This window comes from Ranitomeya variabilis, chromosome 8, assembly GCF_051348905.1.
Source record: "Ranitomeya variabilis isolate aRanVar5 chromosome 8, aRanVar5.hap1, whole genome shotgun sequence".
NCBI classification, from domain to species: domain Eukaryota; kingdom Metazoa; phylum Chordata; class Amphibia; order Anura; family Dendrobatidae; genus Ranitomeya; species Ranitomeya variabilis.
In genome coordinates, this window is record NC_135239.1 from 27,908,892 (window position 1) to 27,934,292 (window position 25,401).

Below are 25,401 nucleotides of genomic sequence, written 5' to 3' on the forward strand. Positions count from 1 at the left end.
TGTCAGCGGGGCCTCAACGACCAAAAAAAGGTCCAGGCCATTCCGACACGACCAGCGATCTCGCAGCAGGGGCCTGATCGCTGGTACGTGTCACACATAGCGAGATCGCTATGGAGGTCGCTGTTGCGTCACAAAACTTGTGACTCAGCAGCGATCTCGCTAGCGATCTCGCTATGTGAGACGGGGCCTTTAAACTTTGCTTGTCCCTGCAACACTTATGCAGATATCCTTGTGGGGGTGCTGCTGGCGGTGGCGTCAGGGGGATAAAGGGAGCCCCCAGGGGGAAGGCAAGCCAAAAAGGAGGAGGCCCAGGAAAGTCTTGTGTCAGTCCTGGTTTTACTGTAGCAAAATTGGAACAAAATTGTAAGCAAATTCCTCCATAATATCCATTCCTAATGGGGTCCGCGTTCTCACCTTTTGCCTCCTCATTCCCACAAGAATCCTTATATTTCCTTCTGATAACGTTAAAATCCAGATAATCCGAAAAGTCAGATTTTGGGGATACATTGTTATTTTTTTTTTCCACGACTTTTCCTAGTCTAATAATCCGGAATATTTGACAATCTGATCCAATTGACGCCAGATTAAAGGGCGGCTGCTGTATTAATTCCGCTACAATCACGCATGGGTCGCACGGAACCGCGCGGTCGTTACTGAGGACGCCGGGCTTTTCGTAGGAGTGGGGGAAAAAAACTCCGCCAAACTTGAGGACATTTTGCATGTGAAGGGTCTGCGTGTAATTGGTCGGGATCACGGTGGCTTACTCATTCCCAGTCGTGCTCGCTCCCGCGCTGGGACGCTGCCATTACTTTTTTATTTTACTTGCGCGGCCCGTGCCAAGGCGGTGTGTGCGCTGGCAGCGACTCTGAGCGCCGTGGAAAGACTCTGTGTGTGTGTGGTTGTTCAGCGCTTGTTATCACATCTGTGGCTGAACGGAGAGTTAACCATAGGGTGGGAATATTTCCTGTTTAAACACGACTGGGTGCAGGAGAGGATGGAAAAAAAAAAGCTTTAACCCCTTCCCGGCCGCCCAGGAATGCCGCTGTTTGTTTTACCAGTCGACCCGCCATTGACAGATTTAACGCAGCCGCAAGTTCCAGACTAAGCATAAAAATATCGGGATTATTCAGTCTTTTTTTTTTTTTACATTTTGTTGGCTCGGGAGGGAGAGGAGTTAATGGTGCAGCAAATTCACAGCGTTTTAACACCCCAAAACTCCGAAACACCCCCCCATCCTACAAATACCGAGAAGTGGCAGAATGTGCGCCCCTAAAGACGCTCACCTGCCCGTTTTAAGACGCGCTGCATGAGTTGACGCGCGGCCAGGACCTCTGCTAACATAATATACAGCGCACACGTGCGGCTCCGATTCCCGTGTCAGGAAATTTTGGCCATTCCAGAGCGGCAGTCAACCAGGGGGAAGCAAACGGGCCGTTCTGGGCAAAAGTCTCGCTGCAGAACTTGTAAAGGTCCCATTCATCACTGCCTCCATAAAAATCTAGCCCTGAAATATTTAGTGGCCCTGGGAGCCTCCTGTCAGGCCTGAGCGGCGGAATAACACCGGAGGATTCTGGAGAGTACGAGAACATTAGGCTGATAAGGGCAACAGCATTTTATAGGGTATTTTATAGGGTTTATTGGATGTGATCCGCGTCATGGTCTCGGCTGTAGGTTATCACAGATCATACAGAGCATTAGCCACCCTTCTAATCTGGTGGAGTGAGATCTTCTCATTTGGGACCTCTCTTTAAAGTGTAAAGCCCCCCATACACACTGGCCGAACCAACCAATTTTGGTGTAATTGGCCGACTATCTGATGTTTACGCGGGCCTCTGCCAGAGGAGTCTGGCAGTGGCCTTTTCCTTTGTCCCCCATATCTCAGCCAGGCTGAGTCTCATATATATGGGGGGAGTCGGATGTGACGATAGTTGTGTCTCCCACATATGGGGGAGTCGAATATGACAATAGTTGTGCCCCCCATATATGAGGGGAGTCGGATGTGACGATAGTTGTGTCTCCCATATATGGGGGGAGTCGGATGTGACGACAGTTGTGCCCCCCATATATGAGGGGAGTCGGATATGACGACAGTTGTGTCTCCCACATATGGGGGGAGTCGGATGTGATGACAGTTGTGTTTCCCACACATGGGGGGGAGTCGGATGTGATGACAGTTGTGCCCCCCATATATGAGGGGAGTCGGATGTGACGACAGTTGTGTCTCCCACATATGGGGGGAGTCGGATGTAACGACACTTGTGTCTCCCACATATGGGGGGAGTCGGATGTAACGACACTTGTGTCTCCCACATATGGGGGGAGTCGGATGTGTCGACAGTTGTGTCTCCCATATATGAGGGGAGTCTGATGTGTCGACAGTTGTGTCTCCCATATATGAGGGGAGTCGGATGTGACGACACTTGTCTCCCATATATGAGGGGAGTCGGATGTGACGACAGTTGTGTACCCCACACATAAGGGGAGTCGGATGTGACGACAGTTGTGCCCCCCATATATGAGGGGAGTCGGTTGTGACGACAGTTGTGTCTCCCACATATGGGGGGAGTCGGATGTGACGACAGTTGTGTCTCCCATATATGAGGGGAGTCGGATGTAACGACACTTGTGTCTCCCACATATGGGGGGAGTTGGATATGACGACAGTTGTGTCTCCCATATATGAGGGGAGTCGGATGTAACGACACTTGTGTCTCCCACATATGAGGGGAGTCTGATGTGTCGACAGTTGTGTCTCCCACATATGGGGGGAGTCGGATGTGACGACAGTTGTGTCTCCCATATATGAGGGGAGTCGGATGTAACGACACTTGTGTCTCCCATATATGAGGGGAGTCTGATGTGTCGACAGTTGTGTCTCCCATATATGAGGGGAGTCTGATGTGTCGACAGTTGTGTCTCCCATATATGAGGGGAGTCTGATGTGACGACAGTTGTGTCTCCCATATATAAGGGGAGTCGGATGTGATGACAGTTGTGTCCCCCACATATGAGGAGAGTCGGATGTGATGACAGTTGTGTCCCCCATATATGAGGGGAGTCGGATGTGACGACAGTTGTGTCCCCCATATATGAGGGGAGTCGGATGTGACGACAGTTGTGTCCCCCATATATGAGGGGAGTCGGATGTGACGACAGTTGTGTCCCCCATATATGAGGGGAGTCGGATGTGATGACAGTTGTGTCCCCCACATATGAGGGGAGTCGGATGTGACGACAGTTATGTCTCCCATATATGAGGGGAGTCTGATGTGACGACAGTTGTGTCCCCCATATATGAGGGGAGTCGGATGTGATGACAGTAATGTCTCCCATATATGAGGGGAGTCTGATGTGACGACAGTTGTGTCCCCCATATATGAGGGGAGTCGGATGTGACAACACTTTTGTGTCTCCCATATATAAGGGGAGTCGGATGTGATGACACTTGTGTACCCCATATATGAGGGGAGTCGGATGTGATGACAGTAATGTCTCCCATATATGAGGGGAGTCGGATGTGACGACACTTGTGTACCCCATATATAAGGGGAGTCGGATGTGACGACACTTGTGTACCCCAAATATGAGGGGAGTCGGATGTGATGACAGTTATGTCTCCCATATATGAGGGGAGTCGGATGTGACGACGGTTGTGTCCCCCATATATGAGGGGAGTCGGATGTGACGACACTTGTGTACCCCATATATGAGGGGAGTCGGATGTGATGAGTTATGTCTCCCATATATGAGGGGAGTCGGATGTGACGACGGTTGTGTCCCCCATATATGAGGGGAGTCGAATGTGACGACGGTTGTGTCTCCCACATATGGGGGGAGTCGGATGTGACGACAGTTGTGTCCCCCATGTATGGCCAGCTTTAGAGTCAAAGGGCATCTGATTGCGCCCAAGTCCCCCATGATCATCTAATATTTTAGGGGCTGTTTCAGCAGGACGAGGGGTTGTAGTGAAATGCACCTATCCTAAAGGCCCCCGGTATGAGCACTGGTGAGGTGACCCCAAATCTGAAAACCAAGAAAAACGGAAGTGACCTGGCCAGCCGGCAGACACTGAGTGCCACTCGTCCCCTGGACTGTTATTCCTAGAGATCCATGTCTGCTCGGTTTTCTCGGGTCCCGACCTCTCGTTTTCCTCAGATTTTGGCAATTAAGGCTCTTTCCATTTTCCTTGCTTGCCATCCAGTAGGGAACATTTTTTTTTTGTTCCCCTTGCGTGGGAGTTTGTGTGTCTGCAGCGAGCGAGTGAGCAAGCGAGCAATGTGTCTGTATCACATGGTGAACAGATGAGAGATGAACCTCCACTATGGGTGGTCCAGATGGATGAAGGAAGACAGGACAGGAGGCAACATAAAACATGGGCCCCCTGTAATTACAACGCTTCCTTCTAATAAACTGTATTTATGGTCGACGTCCGCCCGCCCGATTCTGCTGCTCCTGCAGAAAGTTAGCGCCACCGCAGGCCAAGTGTTGATTTCGGGTTAGCGGGGTCCCATGATTTAGGGTAGGTAGAGCATTTTTACGGGACCTTTGTATGCACCTTTTATTTGGCTACCTTTATAGGGACAGGGCCACCTCTCATCCTCCGTGCCCCCCACTTGCCCCCCATACACACTTCTCCCGTCCTTTGCAGTAACCTCTCCGTTTGAAGTTTGCATCCTCGGGTCCCATCGCCTCTCTTTTCATGTCTGTTCCCTGGGTTAATTAGGGAGTTGAAATTCCTCAGCCTCTGCTCAATGGGCTTTGAAGCCCAGATGGACCAGCGCTCCTTCAAATTAACACTAATGACAAGAAACTTTCTTTCTTGCTCACAAAGTTCGCAAGCGGCGCGGTGAATACCCCGGCCATACAGTTCCCACAGATTGAGAGCTCGTTATGACAAGGGCATATTAACCCATTCTGCTCCACCAGATAATACGCAATCTATATATTATTATTCTCTCTATATATGTGACCTCCGATAAGTCACACGAGGGCATTAACGCTCGGAATTTCCTGTCTTGTATAATGGACTTTTGCATTATGTCATACATCAGCCAGGAATGTAGGACCCTGGTGCAAAATTACTGAACACTCCTTCTTGTTCTCCTCCTCCTCCTCCAGCGGGAAGTCGGGTGAGCCAGGAGCTCAGCTACACGAAAGAGAAGATGGGCGAGGAGTCCGTCTACACCTCGCAAATGCTCATCCAGACCCCGAAGACGGAAGGCGAAAATATCCTGACCCAAGAGGCTCTCCTGCTGCACCTGAGTGCTGCGCTGGCTGCTAGCAAAGTGCAGGTCTCAATGTACGGAAAGTAAGTGCCCCCCGGCTGCAGACCGCCATGACGGGAAGCTGGGATTGTGATATCGTCCCTGTGTCTCTGGACTGGGGCTGTAATGCTGCAGAACCTCTTAGAAGGGAGAGCTGTCAATCAAATTTCATGCAATGCATTAAGTATGGGAAGTGGACCCTTTAGGCCAGGGACCACACGGCGACGTTGGTCACGTGACCCGCGATCGCCATGTGTGGCTTCTACATCTCATGTGAATAGGGTCGTTCAGGGGGCCCCGGCTGCAACAAGGAAGTCGCTAAAATCGGACCCAGTTGGTTGTCGCAGAACCAACCAGTTCCCTTGTGATGTAGCGATCTTTGCCGTCTCGATATTATGTCACCACATCGTTACTAATTATTTCTTTCTCTTTCCAGGTCGTGGGATCTGAACAAGATTTGCTACAAGTCAGGCGTCCCGATAATCGAGAATGGGATGATTGAGCGGGTGAGTGCAACGTGCGGAGAGCTGCTATGGCGGTCCTCCTTGTGACGCAGAATTAATAAATTGGGGGCCACAAAGTGGGATTTTATTGTTTTTTTTTAACAGCTTGCGGGGTTTTTTCCTGTTTTGTAGATGATCGAGAAACTTTTCCCATGTGTCATCATCACCCCGTTGGATTGTTTTTGGGAGGGGGCTCAGCTGCAGGGAGGCTCCGCGTATTTACCGTAAGTAAAGCAATCAGCCGTCCGTGCCCCCTTTAGCCGTCCGCTCCCCTTTAGCCGTCCGCGCCCCCTTTAGCCGTCCGCTCCCCCTTTAGCCGTCCGTTCCCCCTTTAGCCGTCCGCTCCCCCTTTAGCCGTCCGCTCCCCCTTTAGCCGTCCGCTCCCCCTTTAGCCGTCCGCTCCCCCTTTAGCCGTCCGCGCCCCCGTCAGTTGTCCACACTCCCGTCAGCGGTCCGCGCCCCCTGTTCCGTTTTTTGCGTGTTGTTGGCTGTCGATTTAATAATTTAATGGTGGTCATCTGAACTGCATCTTAAACAAACATGACAGACGGATAATGGAGCATGTCGGCTTTCTGTCACTATCACGGAGGCGCAGGAAAGTGTCGTCCCTCCAGAATCCGGCCCCAGATTTACACATTGTGGCAACCTTGACTGAGCCGGTGTCGCCCCCGCAGGACTTCACATATCTCCCAGGCTCACCCTCCCTCAATTTCACTCTAGCAATTATGTGTCTATTAAGGCTGGGGGGCTGAGAGGCTTCTGGTGGGTTGTGGGGGGGGGGGACAGAAGATGGAAGCCGGGACAATAGTGACTATTCTTTGTGTTTACAAGTGTGTTTATCTATATGGGGCCCAAGCTGAGCGCAGGCTTTGTCAGCAAATGGTAACAGAACGTATTCTCATGCTAATGATGCTGTAAATGGCTTCAGTCGCTAAACAAATTGAAATGCTGCCATTATTCAGGCCCCTGGTGGAATAAAGAACTGTAAAAGAGAGGGGAGAACTCAGTGAGGGAGAGAAGGAAAGAGACGGAGAGCGAGAGAAGGATAGTGAGACATGGATGGAGAGAGAAGGAGAGAGCGAGAGAAGGAGAGAGACATGGAGAGCAAGAGAAGGAGAGAGCAACAGAAGGAAAGACATGGAGAGAGCGAGAGAAGGAGAGAGACATGGAGAGAGAGAAGGAGAGAGCGAGAGAAGTAGAGAGACATGGAGGGAGAGAGACATGGAGAGAGCGAGAGAAGTAGAGAGACATGGAGGGAGAGAGACATGGAGAGAGCGAGAGAAGTAGAGAGACATGGAGGGAGAGACATGGAGAGAGCGAGAAGGAGCGTGACACATGGAGAGAGCGAGAAGGAGAGAGACATGGAGAGAGAGAAAAGGAGAGCAAGAGAAGGAGAGAGACATGGAGAGAGAGGGAAAAGGAGAGCAAGTGAAGGAGAGAGCGAGAGAAGGAGAGCGACATGGAGAGATCGAGAGAAGGAGAGTGAGACATGGAGAGAGCGACAGAGACCTGGAGAGAGCGAGAAAAGGAGAGACATGGAGAGAGTGGGACATGAAGAGAATGAGAGAGACATGGAGAGAGCGAGAGGAGAGTGAGATATGGAGAGAGCAAGAAAAGGAGAGCAAGAGAAGGAGAGACATGGAGAGAGTGAGACATGGAGATGGCGCGAGAGGAGAGAGAGACATGGACAGAGAGGAGAGCGCGAGACATGGAGAGAGAGAGAAGGAGAGCAATAGAAGGAGAGCGTGAGAAGGAGAGTGAGACATGTAGAGCGCAAGAGAAGGAGAGCGAGACACAGCGAGAGAAGGAGAGAGCATCATGGAAAGAGCGAGAGGAGAGTGAGCAGAGAGGGGGAGAGATGGAGAGGGTGCGAGAGAAGGAGAGAGTGAGACATGGAGAGACAGCAAGAGGAGAGCGAGACATCGAGAGGACGCAACACAACGAGAGCGACATCGAGAGAGCGCGAGACAAGGTGAGCGTGAGAGAGCAACAGGGAGAGAGCAAGAGGAGAAAGATAGGGAGAGAGCAAGAGGAGAAAGATAAGGAGAGAGCAAGACACAGAGAGAGCGAGAGAAGGAGAGCAAGACAGACTGAGTGACAATGAGAGAGAGACCAGAAGAGAGTGAGAGAAGGAAAGCAAAGCATGGAGAGGATAGTTACAAGGAGACAACATGAGACATGGAAAGAGGGAGGAGGAGCGAGAACAAGACATGGAAAGAGGGAGTGAAACATGAAGAGGAGACAGAGAGTAAAGCATGGGGAAAAGGAAGGAAAAAAGAAGTGAAACATGGACAAGAGAAGTCAGCGAAATGTGAGAGGAGTGAATAGGAGACAGCAAAACATGGATAGTCTGCAGGCCGCTGGCCTATCTACTCTGCGCCGGTCTGTGCGATAGTCTGCAGGCCGCTGACCCCTATACTCTGTGCTGCTCTGTGCGATAGTCTGCAGGCCGCTGGCCCATATACTCTGCGCTGCTCTGTGCGATAGTCTGCAGGCCGCTGGCCTATGTACTCTGCACCGGTCTGTGCGATAGTCTGCAGCCAGCCCGTATACACTGTGCGATAGTCTGCAGGCCGCTGACTTGTATACTCTTCGCTGCTCTGTTCGATAGTTTGCAGGCCGCTGGCCCATATACTCTGTGCGATAGTCTGCAGGCCTGTATACTCTGTGATAGTCTGCAGGCTGCTGACCAGTATACTCTGTACTGCTCTGTGCAATAGTCTGCAGGCTGCTGGCCCATATACTCTGTGCGATAGTCTGCAGGCCGCTGGCCTATGTACCCTGTGCGATAGTCTGCAGGCCGCTGGCCCATATAGTCTGTGCGATAGTCTGCAGGCCCATATACTCTGTTCGATAGTCTGCAGGCCCGTATACTCTGTGCGATAGCCTGCAGGCCCGTATACTCTGTGCGATAGTCTGCAGGCCCGTATACTCTGTGCGATAGCCTGCAGGCCCGTATACTCTGTGCGATAGCCTGCAGGCCCGTATACTCTGTGCGACAGCCTGCAGGCCCGTATACTCTGTGCGATAGCCTGCAGGCCCGTATACTCTGTGCGATAGCCTGCAGGTCCGTATACTCTGTGCGATAGCCTGCAGGCCCGTATACTCTGTGCGATAGCCTGCAGGCCCGTATACTCTGTGCGATAGTCTGCAGGCCCGTATACTCTGTGCGATAGCCTGCAGGCCCGTATACTCTGTGCGATAGCCTGCAGGCCCGTATACTCTGTGCGATAGCCTGCAGGCCCGTATACTCTGTGCGATAGTCTGCAGGCCCGTATACTCTGTGCGATAGCCTGCAGGCCCGTATACTCTGTGCGATAGTCTGCAGGCCGCCGAGCCGCTGCTGCAGTTTCCATCGGCGGTTTCGGCTCGGGCCTCTTCCGCTTCAGTTCAGCCTTGGGGATCGCTCCCTCTCTGTAAGGCAGAGTCAGAGGGAGAGGCTGCAGAACAAAGGAGCAGTAATGTGTGCAAAAAACAAAAGCGTTGAGTTGGCTTCAGTGAAGCAAAAAAAGGACGGATAAAGGGACTTCACTGTGGAAGCAACTGCCAGCCGCTTGGTATGTGGGAATCTGGAAGAATCAGCCTCGTTTCTGGCCAGATTTAATGAATTATTGCACTACCCCTCCCTCACCCACCAGAGCAATTCTCTGTGTGTTGTGTCCCCTTCTCCGCTAATGTCCCCGCGGTGGAGCGGCGCCCTCCGGGGAGGACCACTTTGTATCTTTTTCTTGTGCAGATACAATCTAGACCTTCTCTTCCTAGATGCCCGATGGTTGGTGGCTCCCGGGTGGCTTTTTCTCTCTTTTCTCCCTGGCCCTGGAGTATTCTGCACTCAGGGATGTTTTGGTCCATGGAGAGGCAGTAAAATAAAGCTGCCCCCCTCCACCTACCTCTCCTTTCCTTTCTCTACCTCCTCCTCCCTCTCCCTCTCTCTCTCTCTCTTCCCTCCCCCTCATTCACCTCCCTTTATCTGGGGGCTTGAGAAAACACAGAACTTGTTACGTGGGGTCATCACATCTTTTGGAGGGGTAAAAATGGTGAATTTCCCAGCATCCAAAGAGGGGATGCAAGGGACCCATAGCCTCTATATAAGCCAGTTGTTTGGGAGGCCCACAGATCCAAGTAGATGCCCTCTTTTCATGTGAGAATTTTCTTTGCTCGCTGTTAACCCATCGGTTGCTGGATTTCAAGTTCATTGGAGCTCGGAGACCCCCCCAGAGAGGGTCCAGCCGCCATATCTGTCAGGTTGTTGGCGCAGGGGCCTTCATCTGATTGGAATTTCCCATCTAATATAGCTGCTTGTAATCTACGCTCCTCAGCTAGAACCGATGGAAAACCTTGTCTAATTTAGACGTCCATGCACTTTGCATTTTAACTTTAAAGACCCCCGCTTGCTGTCAGTAGGTTGCATTATCGGGGGATTCCTTGTATTCTGCTCACACAGCTGCGGTGCTCGTTACATTGTCGCTTTTCCTTACACCGATACATTGTAACAAGTGAGCAGAACCAATCCGGAACACGATTTCTGCCAATGAACGTTTCCATTCACCAACAGCAAGCGGAATCTTGGAAGAAGCGAAGCACAAAGCATATTGGAGATCCGCACACTATTCCTACACGGCTCCCGTCAGGCATCGCTGGGCTCATTCCTGGAGACGTTTCCCAGCGTCCGGCTTTCCTCGGCCTCCCATGCTGCAGCCGTCGTCCCCCCCCCCACCATCCCGACCACCTTCCCAGCATTTCTTGCAGGGATTCCCGGTCTATCAAGATGTTAGCGAGCTGCTGATAATTGCCCTGACTTGCGCTACGTGCTGATGAAATGGGAGTACACAGCTTTGTTCCCCTGTGTAACAGGATAATACATGCTCTTTTTTTATTTCTCCCTCTTAGCATCTGGCACGCCTCATCGGGCAAGGGGGGACGCAGACCCCAGATCTTAGAAGGGGGTGGGGAAAGCATCACTCATCAACTATGTCAATAGGCCGAAAAAAACGGAATATCAGTTTTTATTTCACCTTAAATTCCCTGCAACTTGTACGGTCTGCAGCCAAGAGAACAAGTGTGAACGGGGCACTATAGGAGAGCCCGATACATCCCGCTAGTAGGGTCTATGGTTATGCACCCCAACTTGTGGCTTATTGCAAAACTACAACTCCAGGCATAATGGGAGTTGTAGTAACATTACAGCCGTAAGCTGGTGACACTGATCATCTTTTAAGCTCCAGACACTAAAGCTGGGTATCCACATTAGACTTGTGTCATCCAAACCCGCCGATATCGACAGGCTCGGCCGACGGTGGTCTAATGTGTATGGGGGCATTGGCCGAGTGATTGTCGGGAGAGATGTGGATCGGACATGTCCGATTTCATACTGACCTCGTTGTTCTCCGTCAGATAAGTCACCATCCGACATGTCAGTCTGTGGCTTCCTCATGGAGAACACAGGAGGGCACAGCCGAGCGAGCGCTCCCGTGTATGGGAGAGTCGGCCGGACAGTCGTTCAGGCCAACAGCCTTCTATTGTGCATGGCCATCTTAATTCTCATCACACCCATCAACGCCCCCCGTAACCCATTGCCGTCAGCTTGTTGGACCCCTGAAAACTAACCAATACAAGACAATTCCCTCTCTTGTAAATGTTGCAGAAAATATTCTCAGATTTGCAGTATGTAATAACATTTTTAATTCCTTTCTTATTTGCAGGGGGAGAAGAGACATTCAGTGGACAAACTTGGACCCCGTCCAATTGATGGAGGAGCTCAGCCAATTCACCAGCCTCGATGGCTTCAAAGAAATGCTGGACAAGGCCGAGGTGGGACAAGCGTATATGGAACGGCCTTGTCTCGACCCCACCGATTCCGAGTGTCCCGAAAGTTCTCCTAACAAGAAGTCACAAGAGGTTAGCAGCAATGTCATCTCCTACCGGAGCCACTTCTCATGTAAGAGCCAGGATAATGTTCTAATACATACGTCCGTGTTCCATCGTAGACCCCAGACATTGTCGCCACACTTCAGAATGGCTGCCACGGCTTTTCCAAGAAGTTCATGTACTGGCAGAAGGAGCTGATTCTAGGTGGGATGTCCAGGGGGACCAACGGAGAGTTAAAGAGGTAAAGAACTGTTCTCTAAGGAGAGCCGGTCATTGCTCCGTGGCCGATCCACCGATATTGACGTCTTTCTTTTCTCTTAGCGCTGAAGCTCTGCAGACCATGTACCTTCTAATGAGTCCAGGGCAGCTCTACGAACACTTCAAAGATGACTACGAAATCCATGACATCAACTGGAATGAGGAGAAGGCAGCCGCCATATTGGAGTCGTGGCAGCGAAAGCTTGTAGAGGTTTGTGACTCTTTTTACCTAATCATATTTTCAGCTTGTGTCCATGGGTGGGCTACAATAGGTCATTTTTCACTGATGGGGGTGGATTTACCTAGAGGAGCTGGAGATCTCCAGAGACCAGGTGACCTCAACCAACCTCTGCCCTCTACGCCCCCAGCATCTGTAGTCATCAGTCTTTTGTTTAGAGAGGGGATTTGTTTGGTGGGGAAGGATAAGATAACAGGGAGAGAAGAGATCCAGTAATCTATATTATATACCCTGCATTGGGGTCCTGCCACCGCCATCACCTCCTCGTCCTCCTCACATGGTATAAACTGACTGTAGACAGAGGGTGATGAGAATAAAATGTCATCTGTTCACAGCAAGCGCAGCAGTCCATCCCACAGAACTCCTCTCAGGACATCCATGCCTTCTCCACCACCACCCTGAATGATATCATGAAGTCCTTCTCTGACGTCAGTGCCATCCGTGTGGCCGGCGGGTACCTGCTGATGGTAAGGACTGACGCTTTCACTTTAGTGATTGATGAACATCCGTGATTTTGGCTTATAGGGAACAGGGTCAGTAAATCCTCTCCTCTCCCCGCAGTTGGCCTATGCCTGCGTCACCATGCTTCGCTGGGATTGCTCCAAGTCTCAAGGAGCCGTGGGTCTGGCCGGCGTCCTCCTTGTGGCTCTCTCTGTGGCATCGGGACTGGGACTTTGCTCCCTTCTTGGCATCTCCTTCAACGCTGCAACAACCCAGGTAAATTAATAAATCCTTAGAACTTACTTTCATGCCGTGCAGCTCATTGAACGCTCCTCACAATCCTATAAAATGTTCCCTTTTGAAGGTGCTGCCATTTCTTGCACTTGGTATCGGTGTGGATGACATGTTCTTGCTGGCGCACGCTTTCACTGAGACTGGCCTGAGTACCCCATTAAAGGTGAGTGACCTCATTTACATTCATTAAAATAGTTCTCACCTTATAGACCACCCAGTGACGCTGTCACTCACATCCACATGTCTCATTTATGTTTTTTTATTGTGGCAGGAAAGGACTGGCGAATGCCTGAGACGCACGGGCACAAGTGTGGCGCTGACGTCCATCAATAACATGATTGCTTTTTTTATGGCGGCTTTGGTTCCAATCCCAGCATTGCGGGCGTTCTCCCTGCAGGTAATATTACCCACTTTATACAGTGAAACACGGTACCCTCCTCCTTTATGTGCAGAGCATATAAGGGTCAAGGGGGTCCGAGCATCTCTGCACTACAATCCCAGTGACCCTGGAGGGTAGTGAAAGGCGAGATTGCATCAGATGTCTCTAATGGGAATTGTCCGAGCTGCTCAGGTGAAAGGTGACATCAGTACAAAGGCCTTGGATACATTAAAGGTACCGTCACACTAAGCGACGCTGCAGCGATAGCGACAGCAATGCCGATCGCTGCAGCGTCGCTGTGTGGTCGCTGGAGAGCTGTCACACAGACCGCTCTCCAGCGACCAGCGATGCCGAGGTCCCCGGGTAACCAGGGTAAACATCGGGTTGCTAAGCGCAGGGCCGCGCTTAGTAACCCGATGTTTACCCTGGTTACCAGCATAAAAGTTAAAAAAACAAACAGTACATGCTCACCTGCGCGTCCCCCAGCCTCTGCATCCTGACGCTGACTGAGCTCCGGCCCTAACAGCACAGCGGTGACGTCACCGCTGTTGCTTTCACTTTCAGTTTAGGGCCGGCGCTTTAGTGTCAGGAAGCAGAGGCTGGGGGACGCGCAGGTGAGCATGTACTGTTTGTTTTTTTAACTTTTACGCTGGTAACCAGGGTAAACATCGGGTTACTAAGCGCGGCCCTGCGCTTAGTAACCCGATGTTTACCCTGGTTACCAGTGTAAAATATCGCTGGTATCGTCGCTTTTGCTGTCAAACACGGCGATACACGGCGACCTAGCGACCAAATAATGTGCAGACCTTCTAGCAGCGACCAGCAATTTCACAGCGGGATCCAGATCGCTGCTGCGTGTCAAATACAGCGATATCGCCATCCAGGTCGCTGCAACGTCACGGATTGCTGGCGATATCGCCTAGTGTGACGGTACCTTAAGATGTCACTTCCCTGGGGGCTGTCAGAGGGGGGTAAGGGGCTGGGAATTTCTGGGTGGTCTGTGAGATAAGGGTGGACTGGAGACTACAGGATGCTTCCACCTAATTATATACAACACCAAGTCTGGAATGTGAACTAAAGAAACGTTACGTAAGTGATGAGAATGATTGATCTCCTTATGCTTCTTCTTCTTTTAGGCTGCTATTGTGGTCGTCTTCAATTTTGCAATGGTTTTGCTTATATTTCCTGCCATTCTGAGCTTGGACCTCCAGCGTAGAGAAGATCAGAGGCTGGACATCCTCTGCTGCTTCTACAGGTAGATAGTAATTAATATTGCATTACGTTATGATGGGTCAGGATGTTAATCTGATGATGAATGATTTATGACCCCCCGTTTCTTGTCTGTAGCCCGTGTTCCTCCAGAGTGATCCAGATTCAGCCTCAAGAAATGCCCGACGCTAACGACAATCACACTTACCATCCATCATCTTACGGGAACCCCACCATCACTACCAGCACCCATATCACTACCACCGTCCAGGCTTTCACCCAGTGTGACTCATCTGGGCACCATGTGGTCACCATCCTACCACCGACCTCCCAGATCTCCACCTCGCCCTCTGTCATTGTCCCCACTGTGGATCCTTTGGGGTCTCAGGTCTTCAGCCCCTCCAGCTCCACCCGAGATTTGCTGTCTCAAGTCAATGAAACGAAAGGAAGGCGCGAGTGCGTCCCTCTGCCGTTCCTGAAGTGGAGCCTGTCCGAATTTGCCCGTGAGAAGTACGCGCCTTTACTGCTGAAGCCAGAAATGAAGGTGAGTTATGCAGCCACTTGATCATTTAGATCTGGAGAAACCTGAAGATTTTCCTGTACTGAGGTCTTTGTTGTTTTTTTTTCTAGGGAATCGTGGTCGCTCTCTTCATGGCCCTTTTAGGTCTCGGCTTGTACGGAACCACCATGGTTCATGATGGCCTCTATCTGACGGACATCGTTCCTCGAGAGACCAAGGAATACAACTTTATCTCCGCTCAGTTCAAATACTTCTCCTTCTACAACATGTTCATTGTTACAAAGGGAGGCTTCGATTACCCCAAGGTTCAGACATCCTTGTACGAACTTCACGAGTCCTTTGGCTCCGTCAAGTACGTTGTTCGAGAGGAAGGAAGAGACTTACCTAAAATGTGGCTGCATTATTTCCAGGACTGGCTGAGAGGTGAGGACGAACCCAAACCTATCATGATGCGCACGGGAAGGTCGCTGCACATGGTGGGACCACCAGGGACTGTTTATGGTAGTAATGGAGCCCCGTGACCTGATCAGAGCCATTACCTTTATGTGAAAGTGAATGACAGGAATTCACAGGATTTTTTAAAGGGGGCTTTTTTCTTTGCTTCTGTTTTGTTTTTTTCCGCCAAGTAAATTTTATAGTAAATTTTCCTTCTTTTCCAACAGGCCTCCAGGATTCTTTCGATAAGGATTGGCAGTCTGGCCGCATCACACAGGATAATTACCGTAACGGCACCGAAGATGGCATCCTGGGTTATAAACTCCTCATCCAGACCGGAAACAAGAAGGATCCCTTTAATATTGATCAGGTAGATTTTTTATTTTTTTTTTTAGAGGCCCCTTACACAATAAATAGCTGTGATTAACCGTCAGCGATCTGTGCCGACTCCTGCGTCTTTTACTCCTCTGTCGTTGGCTCATCTCGCCGAGAACAAAATTGGACATACCGAATCTTTAACTCCCCCCAAGATCATATGTTGGGGGAGAGTCGGGAAGCCCCCAGTACTCATTAGTCTGTCGGATGACATTGTCGGGTTTTTGCCCTCATTTTTCTCTTAATACATTGTTATGTTCTTCCCCCTGCGCAGCTGACTAGTCGGCGACTGGTGGACGAGAATGGCCTCATTCCTCAGGATGCTTTTTATATCTACCTGACGGTCTGGGTCAGCAATGATCCCCTGGGCTATGCTGCCTCTCAGGCCAATTTTTACCCTCAACCTCCAGAATGGATCCACGATCGATACGACACCACTGGGGAAAATCTGAGAAGTGAGTTTATAGCCTTGCGCTTATATCCCATCATGTGAACGCAGTCAGTCCCTGAGGCATGCGGCTCACAGCGCCTCATCCCCCAGTGATGTCTATGGCTCTTAGCTAATGGGTAGATGTAACCAGTCATCTTTGTGAAAATGTAAATATCCCTTTTCTCCTCTTTCCTCCCCAGTTTCAGCAGCAGAACCTATCGAATTTGCCCAGTTTCCCTTCTACCTGAACGGTTTACGCCAGACGTCCGATTTCATCGAAGCCATTGAGAGCGTGCGCTCGGTGTGTAAGGAGTTTGCTGAGCAGGGGGTGTACAGCTACCCCAGTGGTTACCCCTTCCTCTTCTGGGAGCAGTACATCGGTCTGCGTCACTGGTTCCTCCTGGCGATCAGCATCGTCCTGGCATGTACATTTCTGGTGTGCGCCCTCCTCCTGCTGAATCCATGGACTGCCGGAATCATTGTAAGAGCCCGTAATAATGCCGAGCTATCAGAACGAGGCGCCACCACCACAGGACTAACCTGACCCTGATTTTGTACTCTAGGTCTTCATCTTGGCTATGATGACGGTGGAGTTGTTTGGCATCATGGGACTGATTGGCATCAAGCTCAGCGCCATCCCTGTTGTAATCCTCATCGCCTCCGTTGGCATCGGCGTAGAGTTCACCGTTCACGTGGCATTGGTGAGTCACCGGCTCAACCATTTGTGCTACTGTTCTAGATTGTGAGTCCCGTCGGGGACAGCGATGACAATGTGTGCAAACTGTAAAGCGCTGCGGAATATGTTAGCGCTATATAAAAATAAAGATTATTATTATATTACTATTAGTGTCGATCAAAGGATGGAACAGACAGTAGGATGACTATAATTAGGCTGCGTTCTCTCGTTTCCAAATTGTGGGAAAACCTGGAGAGTTTTTGCCATAATTTTGAAAAATCATAGCAAAAAAATCAATATGGTTTTACTGTGTTTCAATAGGTGTGAATAAAGCGATGGAAGATATTTAGGACTTTTTTCAAATTATTTCTTTCTTTAAATTAATCCTATATTTATTTTTCCTGCAGGGATTTCTCACTGCTATTGGTGACCGGAACGAGCGCACTGTACTCGCCCTCGAACATATGTTTGCCCCAGTTCTGGATGGTGCCATTTCCACTCTTCTCGGGGTGCTGATGCTGGCAGGATCCGAGTTTGACTTTATTTTAAGGTACAGTTCAGTCTTAGTGTCAGATGGATGTATTGTTATTATACAGCTTTACTATTACTCTGCCTCCTACCATGCTGAGTCAATATCGGGTTTTTCCTGTAACATCTAAAGCCCTTTAAAGAGGCCTACGCCTTATTTTATCTTATTTTTTTAATTTACATTGTGTGATTAGATGCCCTGCAGATCAGTGGGGGTCCTGTTCTGAGACCCCCACTGATTGCTCAAAACACCTGTCTGATGTTGGCTGTTAAGGAGCACCTAGATCGGTGTAGGGGGCTCATAGATTTTTTTTTATTGAGCCCATATACAGCTCCATGTGCACGCTCAGGAGATGCTGCACACACAAGTGTTTTGAGTGGTCGATGGAGTTTTCAGAACTCGGACCGTCACCGCTCTGTTGTGCTTTTTCAAAGCTAACCCCAATTACAAATCTAAGATACAATTTTTTTACGTAGGACCCTACCATCCACGTATCTTTCATATGTGAATTCTCCCTAAGGTTAGGGTCACACCAGCGTATATTCACATATCCGAGAGAATCGGGCACATTATTCTATTATCAGATTTACCTGGACGAGGAGAAGATGGGAAAAAAATGTCTCCATCTTCTCCATTGTGTCCATGGAAATGGCACCGCACTCAGATGTCATCCGAGTGCAGTCCGATGTTTTCCACAGACTCACTCATGCATGGCAGAGTGCGATGCAATAATCGTATCCAACTCCTCTATGCTGCGATTTTTTTTTTCTTCCTTGGCCTGGCTCGGTCCAAGAACAAAATCAGACATGTACATGGCCCCATAGAATAACATTGGTCCGAGTGCAATCTGATGGTTTGTTGGAACGCACTTGCACCGAAAATACGGTCATTTGCACGAGCCCTAAGGGTGTGTCCATACTACGTTTTGGTTTTTTTGCCGGCAGTCAAAAACGTTAAGCTGTTTCAGGAATTGCTCCTTTTCTCCGGAGTTTTTTAATCCTGAAGCATGTCTCTATTTTAGTGGTTTTTTGTCATTTCCTTAGGGCATGTCCAATGTTTATGGACCGCAGGTGTTTGTTTTTTTAATGTTTCTCAGCCGTTTTGCACCATATTTTGTATTGCCATTTTTCAGACATCTTTTTGAAGAATGGTCAGACCACTTCTTCTAACAGTGTTTCCTTAGCGCTTTGTCTGTAGGGTTTGGGATTGGACCCACCTGAAAAAGACATAGTTTGCACAAACCCTAAGTCCGAATTATCACATATTCACGGAGCGGCCATGGGCCCCTGAGGCCGCTCCGTGCATCGCTCTGTATTCGCTCCGCAACACACGAATGTGTGACTATTGCCTGAGAGTGAAGCTTCTGTGTCTGTTTTGTTTATTTCTATTAAAAAGTAAAAGAAAGTCCAGCAGAAAATGTCAGCGTCTGTCCCTTTAGACTTGTGTATTTTTGCATTTTTTTTTTTTTAAATCTGCAAATATTCACGTTCAGCCATAAAGAGGTTAACAGAAGAAACCCTCCGCAGAGGTTTGACGTAGTTTGGACCTGGGGTCAGGGGCTGAGCTAGCAGGAGATTACAGCCCAGTGTGTGGCCCCCGAAAAGACGCAGTGTCTGAATCCGATCCAAGAGCCTTCGTCAGCCTGGGAGGTCTTGTTTAGAAGAGCGGGGAGGAGGGAGTGGAGCAGCAAGTCCTGACGGATCAGGAACCAGCACAGCGATCCCTCCTGTAAACAGACATTCTGCGCACAGTTTGGTGTAAACAGCTGAAGTCGCTCAGAGATCGGTCTCCATCCCCCCCAAACTCCTAAACTAAACACTCAATGAGAGCAGAGATTACTGCACCCAACATAAACACCACTTCTAAGAACTCTGCTGATTCACATCTTGGAGCAGAGGCCACTTAACCCTTCCTCTGCCGACGTCGCGCTCCCCCACGAGGACCACCAAGGTCTTTTTTTTTTTTTTAATGTGGTGTTAAAGCTTCCATCAAGGTCCAGACAGACCTCGTTCTTGGCACGGGGACAAGTGACCCAGTTCTGCTCACGTCACTTTTATTCTGTGCCAAGAACGCTCTCCTTGCATCTTGCCTGCGCTCTCACGCTGTGTGTGACACTTTCCCATCCCCCCCATTCCTATGGGTCAGAATGCAGGTTGTAATGGATGGCTATGGGGGGAGGGAGGGCGAGTTCAGGAAGCCGGGGCACCCCCACTGACCGGGAAGGAATCCCCCGGGCTGCAGCAGGCTCCTATGCTCTGACTTCATCAGACTGGCCCTTTAAAAGTCCGGCGCAGCCCGTGCAGAAACCACTTCTGCTTGCTGGGAGTTGTAGTTTACAAATGAAACGTGTTGCTCTGTTATAATAAAAAAATAAAAACTACCGTAAATTGCATTTCTACAAGGGACCCTTCGTGATGATGTCCCCTCTTATCCGCAGGTATTTCTTTGCTGTGCTCACGATTCTTACCGTCCTGGGGCTGCTGAACGGACTGGTTTTGCTCCCGGTGCTGCTGTCTCTGATCGGACCGCCGGCTGAGGTGAGTCCTGCTATGAGACATTCAGACATCCGTACAGATCAGTCTGAAATCAGACCGCAATACACGGACTGGCCGCCCATATATTACTATGCCAGGAGAGCCGCCGGCCAGTCCGTGCATTGAGGTCCGATCTTTGGCTGATTCATACGGATGTCTGAATGCGCCCTTAGCGATAAAGTGCCAACCTTCCGTCATCTGTGCGATTATGGACTTACCAATATTTCTCATCCATAGGTGACTCCTGCAGACAACGGTAACTGTCTCCCAACCCCCACACCGGAGCCCCCGCATCTCAACCACCACGCCTTCTACATGCAACACAAAGCCGGAGGACGAGGGGTATTCAGTGACCCCGAGGACTCCTCAGAATACTACTCTGAGACCACCGCAACATCAGGGATAGAGGAAGATGATCCTCAACTATATGAGCGCAGTCCGTATATCATCCCCCCAAAACCATCACACATCCTGCTGGAAGCAAGCAAGAGCCCCTCCTATCCCAAAATCATGGTAAGTTCTCCTGAGACTAAAACATTCGGAAAATAGAGTAAAAGAACTGCGACAGAACAGCACCACCTAGTGGCCATTCTCTGAAGAAAAATCATTGCAAATATGTAAAATATAGAAGAAAAACCATTGTAAACATATAATAGAAGAGAACCACCTAGTGTCCATTCTCTAGAGAAAAACACTTGCAAACACGTAATAGAAAAAAATGGAAGTGCACTCACCGGTCCTAAAAACAACGATTCTTTATTAAGACATATGCAGAGTACAGCAGGGAGAACGTGGACAGAGACGGACGACGGCCGTTTTGCGCTACCGCGCTTCCACGGGTCATTAGGACCCGCGGTAGCGCGAAACGTCCGTCGTCCGTCTCTGTCCATGTTCTCCCTGCTGTACTTTGCATATGTCGTAATAAAGGATCGTTGTTTTTAGGACCGGTGAGTGCACTTCCATTTTTTTCTATTACGGACTATTGTTTATATCGCTGGACTTGGTGCACCCGAGGGTCCTTGTATTTGGCATAACTGGCATGAGCAGCGGCACACAGCTACATTGGTACATTGGACATTTGGGTACGGCGGTGCCGTGTTACTCTATCTCTATATGTAATAGAAGAGCACCACCTAGTGGCCATTCTCTAGAGAAAAACTCTTGCAAACATGTAATAGAAGAGCACCACCTAGTGGCCATTCTCTAGAGGAAAACCCTTACAAACATGTAAACTATAGAAGAAAAACCATTGCAAACATATAATAGAAGAGCGCTACCTAGTGGCCATTCTCTAACAAAAAACCCTTGCAAACATGTAAAATATATTTTACAAGTGGTAAATGAGATCAGAAAATTAAAATTTTGTTTTTTCTATGTTTTATAGCTGGTAAAACCTCGCAAGGGAAGCCAAGAAGAAGTCCTTCAGGACGAAGCAGATCTGACTCTGCAGGACGTAACCCGGAACAGTAGTCAGGATTGTAAGGACTCTCAGGAGCCTAAAGACTGGAGGAAGTGTAACCAGGGGTCTGCATGGGCTAAGCAGCCCCCCAATTACAGGACTCAGTACGGCAGTAGACCTCAGGGTCACAGAACTACACCTCCAGCCTACTGTACAAAGGTGACCGGACCCAGCGGCTCCATCACCACCGTCACCGCTACGGCCTCGGTGACTGTCGCGGTTCATCCGAACTTGCCAGGAGCCGTGCGGGCGTACAGCCATGAGGCCTATGAGGACAGCGATACGGACCGCACAGAACACAGGCCCAAATGGGTCAGGAGTAAAAAACGGCACCCGGAAGTGTTTGAGCTGGAGGATCTGGAGCAGAAGCGGAGCACAGAGCGATCGTCCATTGTGCGCTAGGTCAGTATATGGAGGCAGGAGACATACTGCCATCAGGTGGTTGTCGGTGGTACTGCAGTCATCACTTGTGACTATTGCTACCATCAGAAGCAGATTATCTGCCTACTAGATTCACCCAGAAGAATCACATAAAATAAAAATACATCAACCACAAGTTTAATACTTTTTTTTTTCCCTTCTTTTTCAGAAAAGCATCCACTTCCAGAACTTGCATCTTTGTACATTAGCCCCGACCCCCGGAGCCATCTACAAGGAGAGAAGAGAATACTAATAAGATTAGATCAATCAAGTATTAGAGACTGCGACCACAACTTCTATTTAATAAGCTGATAATGTACTGTAGATGCGGGGGAGGGGAGAGACCCCCTCAAACCTTGCCCGGACCCCCTCCTCCCATCCAACCTTTTATGTCGCCTGCAAATCAGACTCGCCAGTTTTGCTGCTATGTGTTAACTCCTTTATTGCTGGAGTCTTTTTTTTTTTTTTTTTTAAACGCAGTGTTTTTTTCACTTTGGGAAATTGGAAGAAAATGTTAAAAGGAAAAACAAAACAAAGCACTTTCCTTCCCTGTAAAGAAAAAAAAAATCAGATTTCTCTACTTGATGTTCGTTCCTCGGCATCAGGATCCGAAATTTGCTGTCGTTTCGGATACAGTGCATCTATGCAACATATTCCCACCCATTGTCTTTTTTATCCTTAAAGTTGGTTACAAATGTCTCAGAAATCAATGAAAAAATTATATTTTGGAGCTGTAAAATGTCACCTAAGTTGACACTAAGGGTTTTTTTTTTTGGAACAGATCCGCTCCAAAGTCCTCCTTGAAAGTTCTTCCCATTCATTTCTATGGGAAATCCACTTTGCTATTCATATAAGAAGTTTTTGGAACTTTTTTTTTTTTCCTGAAGAAGTTTTGAAAAATTCCTGGTTGGGGGCAAAAAAAAAAAAGTGAAAGTCACCGTGAAGGATCCTGGTGGAATAAGCTCCAATTTGGACACTAGCCAATCAAAAAAAAATAAAAAAAAATTTCCAAACTGCTTCAGGAAAAGGAAAACTCCTCCAAAAATGAGGGGGTTTTTTTGTTTGTTTGTTTTTTTCAGACAGACTTATTTTTATTTAATTTTTTTTACTTTGATCTACTCCAAAAATCCTCCTAAAAAAGTTGGAAATCACTTCCTATTAATTTCTATTGGAAATCCCAATTTGCTGCTCACATGAGGAGTTTTTTCATCGCCCGGTTGGGGGGGAAGGGGGAATTAATTTTTATCTATTTTTTTTATTATTTTTTATTTTTTAAACAGATCCTGAGGTTATCTGCTCCAAATTAGGCACTGCCGAATGAAAAGGCTGCAAAGGAAAAAAAAATAAAAAATCAAGAGCAACAAAAAAAAAACAACAACAAAAAGGAGCAAAAATTATCCAAAAAAGGAGCAGATTAGTCAGTGTTACATCTGACGGTTATGGAGCTGGCGAGATTTATTAAAAACCTCACGCCTCAATTAAAAAGCAAGCTCCAAATAAGCTATTTTTTTTTCTCCAAGCCAAAAAAATAAAATCGGAGGGTCCAACATTGGTAAAATTCGCCCCCGCCTCCAGCAATATCAGATACAGAGCTCTTCTCCGGATTCTGTCTCCCCCGATCCTTTCCCCCCAGAACTTGTAGCACTGCAGAATCTCAATAACTACATGACTAATTAACCTCTTAATGCCTTCACTGCCAGAATGTTGTCCAGCACTAAAGTGGTTAATCCCCACTTTGTCTTCGCTGTGAATGATGGAACCGTTATAAATGTCTCTATATAAATATATAGGATTATATATATATATAAATGGCCTGTCCTTTATAGGACATTGTTATATTTGTCCCGCTTCAGGGACCTCTATAGTATTCTGGTGTTTGTTAATTAATATAATAATTATTATTGTTATTATTAGCGTGGTGTCTGTAAGATGTGATACGGCAGCTTCTCTAACAAATATATATAAATATTAACCCTCGCGTCGCTGCCGGGAGCCGCAGGGCGATGCACAGATGACCACGTGCCACCCTGCGGCTCCCTGCGACGTGCAGGGTCTAAGGTCTTAAGTGTCTGTTCTGTGGACTGAAGCTCGGTACAAGGTGTCACTGCGCCAAATCTAAATTATTTATATTAAATGGAAACAAAGGTTTATTTTTGTAGATTGTACAGAAGTTGTAGCCGCCAACCGAAGTCTATTTTTAAAGAGTAAAATATATATTATATATGATTATAATCACCGACTCTCGAGTCTTTATTCTTCTCTTTGTTTTTTTTTTGTCAAGTGGGAACAGTGATGAGGACAAAATCCCATTATATCATTATCTATAGGGGCAGTATTATAGTACTTATATTCTTGTACATAGGAGCAGTATTATAGTAGTTATATTCTTGTACATAGGGGCAGTATTATAGTAGTTATATTCTTGTACATAGGAGCAGTATTATAGTAGTTATATTCTTGTACATAGGGGCAGTATTATAGTAGTTATATTCTTGTATATAGGGGCAGTATTATAGTAGTTATATTCTTGTACATAGGGGCAGTATTATAGTAGTTATATTCTTGTACATAGGGGCAGTATTATAGTACTTATATTCTTGTACATAGGAGCAGTATTATAGTACTTATATTCTTGTACATAGGGGCAGTATTATAGTAGTTATATTCTTGTACATAGGAGCAGTATTATAGTACTTATATTCTTGTACATAGGGAGCAGTATTATAGTAGTTATATTCTTGTACATAGGAGCAGTATTATAGTACTTATATTCTTGTACATAGGGGCAGTATTATAGTAGTTATATTCTTGTACATAGGGAGCAGTATTATAGTAGTTATATTCTTGTACATAGGGAGCAGTATTATAGTAGCTACAGTATATTCTTGTACATAGGGGGCAGTATTATAGTAGTTATATTCTTGTACATAGGGGCAGTATTATAGTAGTTATATTCTTGTACATAGGAGCAGTATTATAGTAGTTATATTCTTGTACATAGGGGCAGTATTATAGTAGTTATATTCTTGCACATAGGAGCAGTATTATAGTACTTATATTCTTGTACATAGGGGCAGTATTATAGTACTTATATTCTTGTACATAGGGAGCAGTATTATAGTAGTTATATTCTTGAACATAGGGGCAGTATTATAGTAGTTATATTCTTGTACATAGGGGGCAGTATTATAGTAGTTATATTCTTGTACATAGCAGTATTATAGTAGTTATATTCTTGCACATAGGGGCAGTATTATAGTAGTTATATTCTTGTATATAGGAGCAGTATTATAGGAGTTATATTCTTGTACATAGGAGCAGTATTATAGTAGTTATATTCTTGTATATAGGGGCAGTATTATAGTAGTTATATTCTTGTATATAGGAGCAGTATTATAGGAGTTATATTCTTGTACATTGTAGCAGTATTATAGTAGTTATATTCTTGTACATAGGGGCAGTATTATAGTAGTTATATTCTTGTACATAGGGGGCAGTATTATAGTAGTTATATTCTTGTACATAGGAGCAGTATTATAGTAGTTATATTCTTGTATATAGGAGCAGTA

At 47.7% G+C, this 25,401-nt stretch overlaps 1 protein-coding gene across 2 annotated transcripts in view; it reads left to right on the top strand.

Annotated features, from left to right (window-relative positions):
• The window catches only part of PTCH2 (patched 2), a 37,744-nt gene extending 14,926 nt beyond the window's left edge, over positions 1 to 22,818 (top strand). For both annotated transcript variants that reach the window (XM_077276812.1, XM_077276811.1), the window contains exons 4-25: positions 5,119 to 5,308; positions 5,701 to 5,770; positions 5,900 to 5,991; positions 11,470 to 11,665; positions 11,755 to 11,876; positions 11,957 to 12,104; positions 12,467 to 12,598; positions 12,693 to 12,848; positions 12,937 to 13,029; positions 13,138 to 13,263; positions 14,382 to 14,500; positions 14,593 to 14,998; positions 15,085 to 15,397; positions 15,637 to 15,779; positions 16,059 to 16,239; positions 16,415 to 16,695; positions 16,778 to 16,915; positions 17,298 to 17,440; positions 19,857 to 19,956; positions 20,191 to 20,466; positions 21,338 to 21,814; positions 22,002 to 22,818. In XM_077276812.1, the coding sequence (XP_077132927.1) occupies positions 5,163 to 5,308; positions 5,701 to 5,770; positions 5,900 to 5,991; positions 11,470 to 11,665; positions 11,755 to 11,876; positions 11,957 to 12,104; positions 12,467 to 12,598; positions 12,693 to 12,848; positions 12,937 to 13,029; positions 13,138 to 13,263; positions 14,382 to 14,500; positions 14,593 to 14,998; positions 15,085 to 15,397; positions 15,637 to 15,779; positions 16,059 to 16,239; positions 16,415 to 16,695; positions 16,778 to 16,915; positions 17,298 to 17,440; positions 19,857 to 19,956; positions 20,191 to 20,466; positions 21,338 to 21,814 (3,858 nt within the window). In that variant the 5' untranslated portion in view covers positions 5,119 to 5,162 and the 3' untranslated portion in view covers positions 22,002 to 22,818. The remainder of the gene's footprint in view (positions 1 to 5,118; positions 5,309 to 5,700; positions 5,771 to 5,899; positions 5,992 to 11,469; positions 11,666 to 11,754; positions 11,877 to 11,956; positions 12,105 to 12,466; positions 12,599 to 12,692; positions 12,849 to 12,936; positions 13,030 to 13,137; positions 13,264 to 14,381; positions 14,501 to 14,592; positions 14,999 to 15,084; positions 15,398 to 15,636; positions 15,780 to 16,058; positions 16,240 to 16,414; positions 16,696 to 16,777; positions 16,916 to 17,297; positions 17,441 to 19,856; positions 19,957 to 20,190; positions 20,467 to 21,337; positions 21,815 to 22,001) is intronic.
• Positions 22,819 to 25,401: the final 2,583 nt, after the last annotated feature.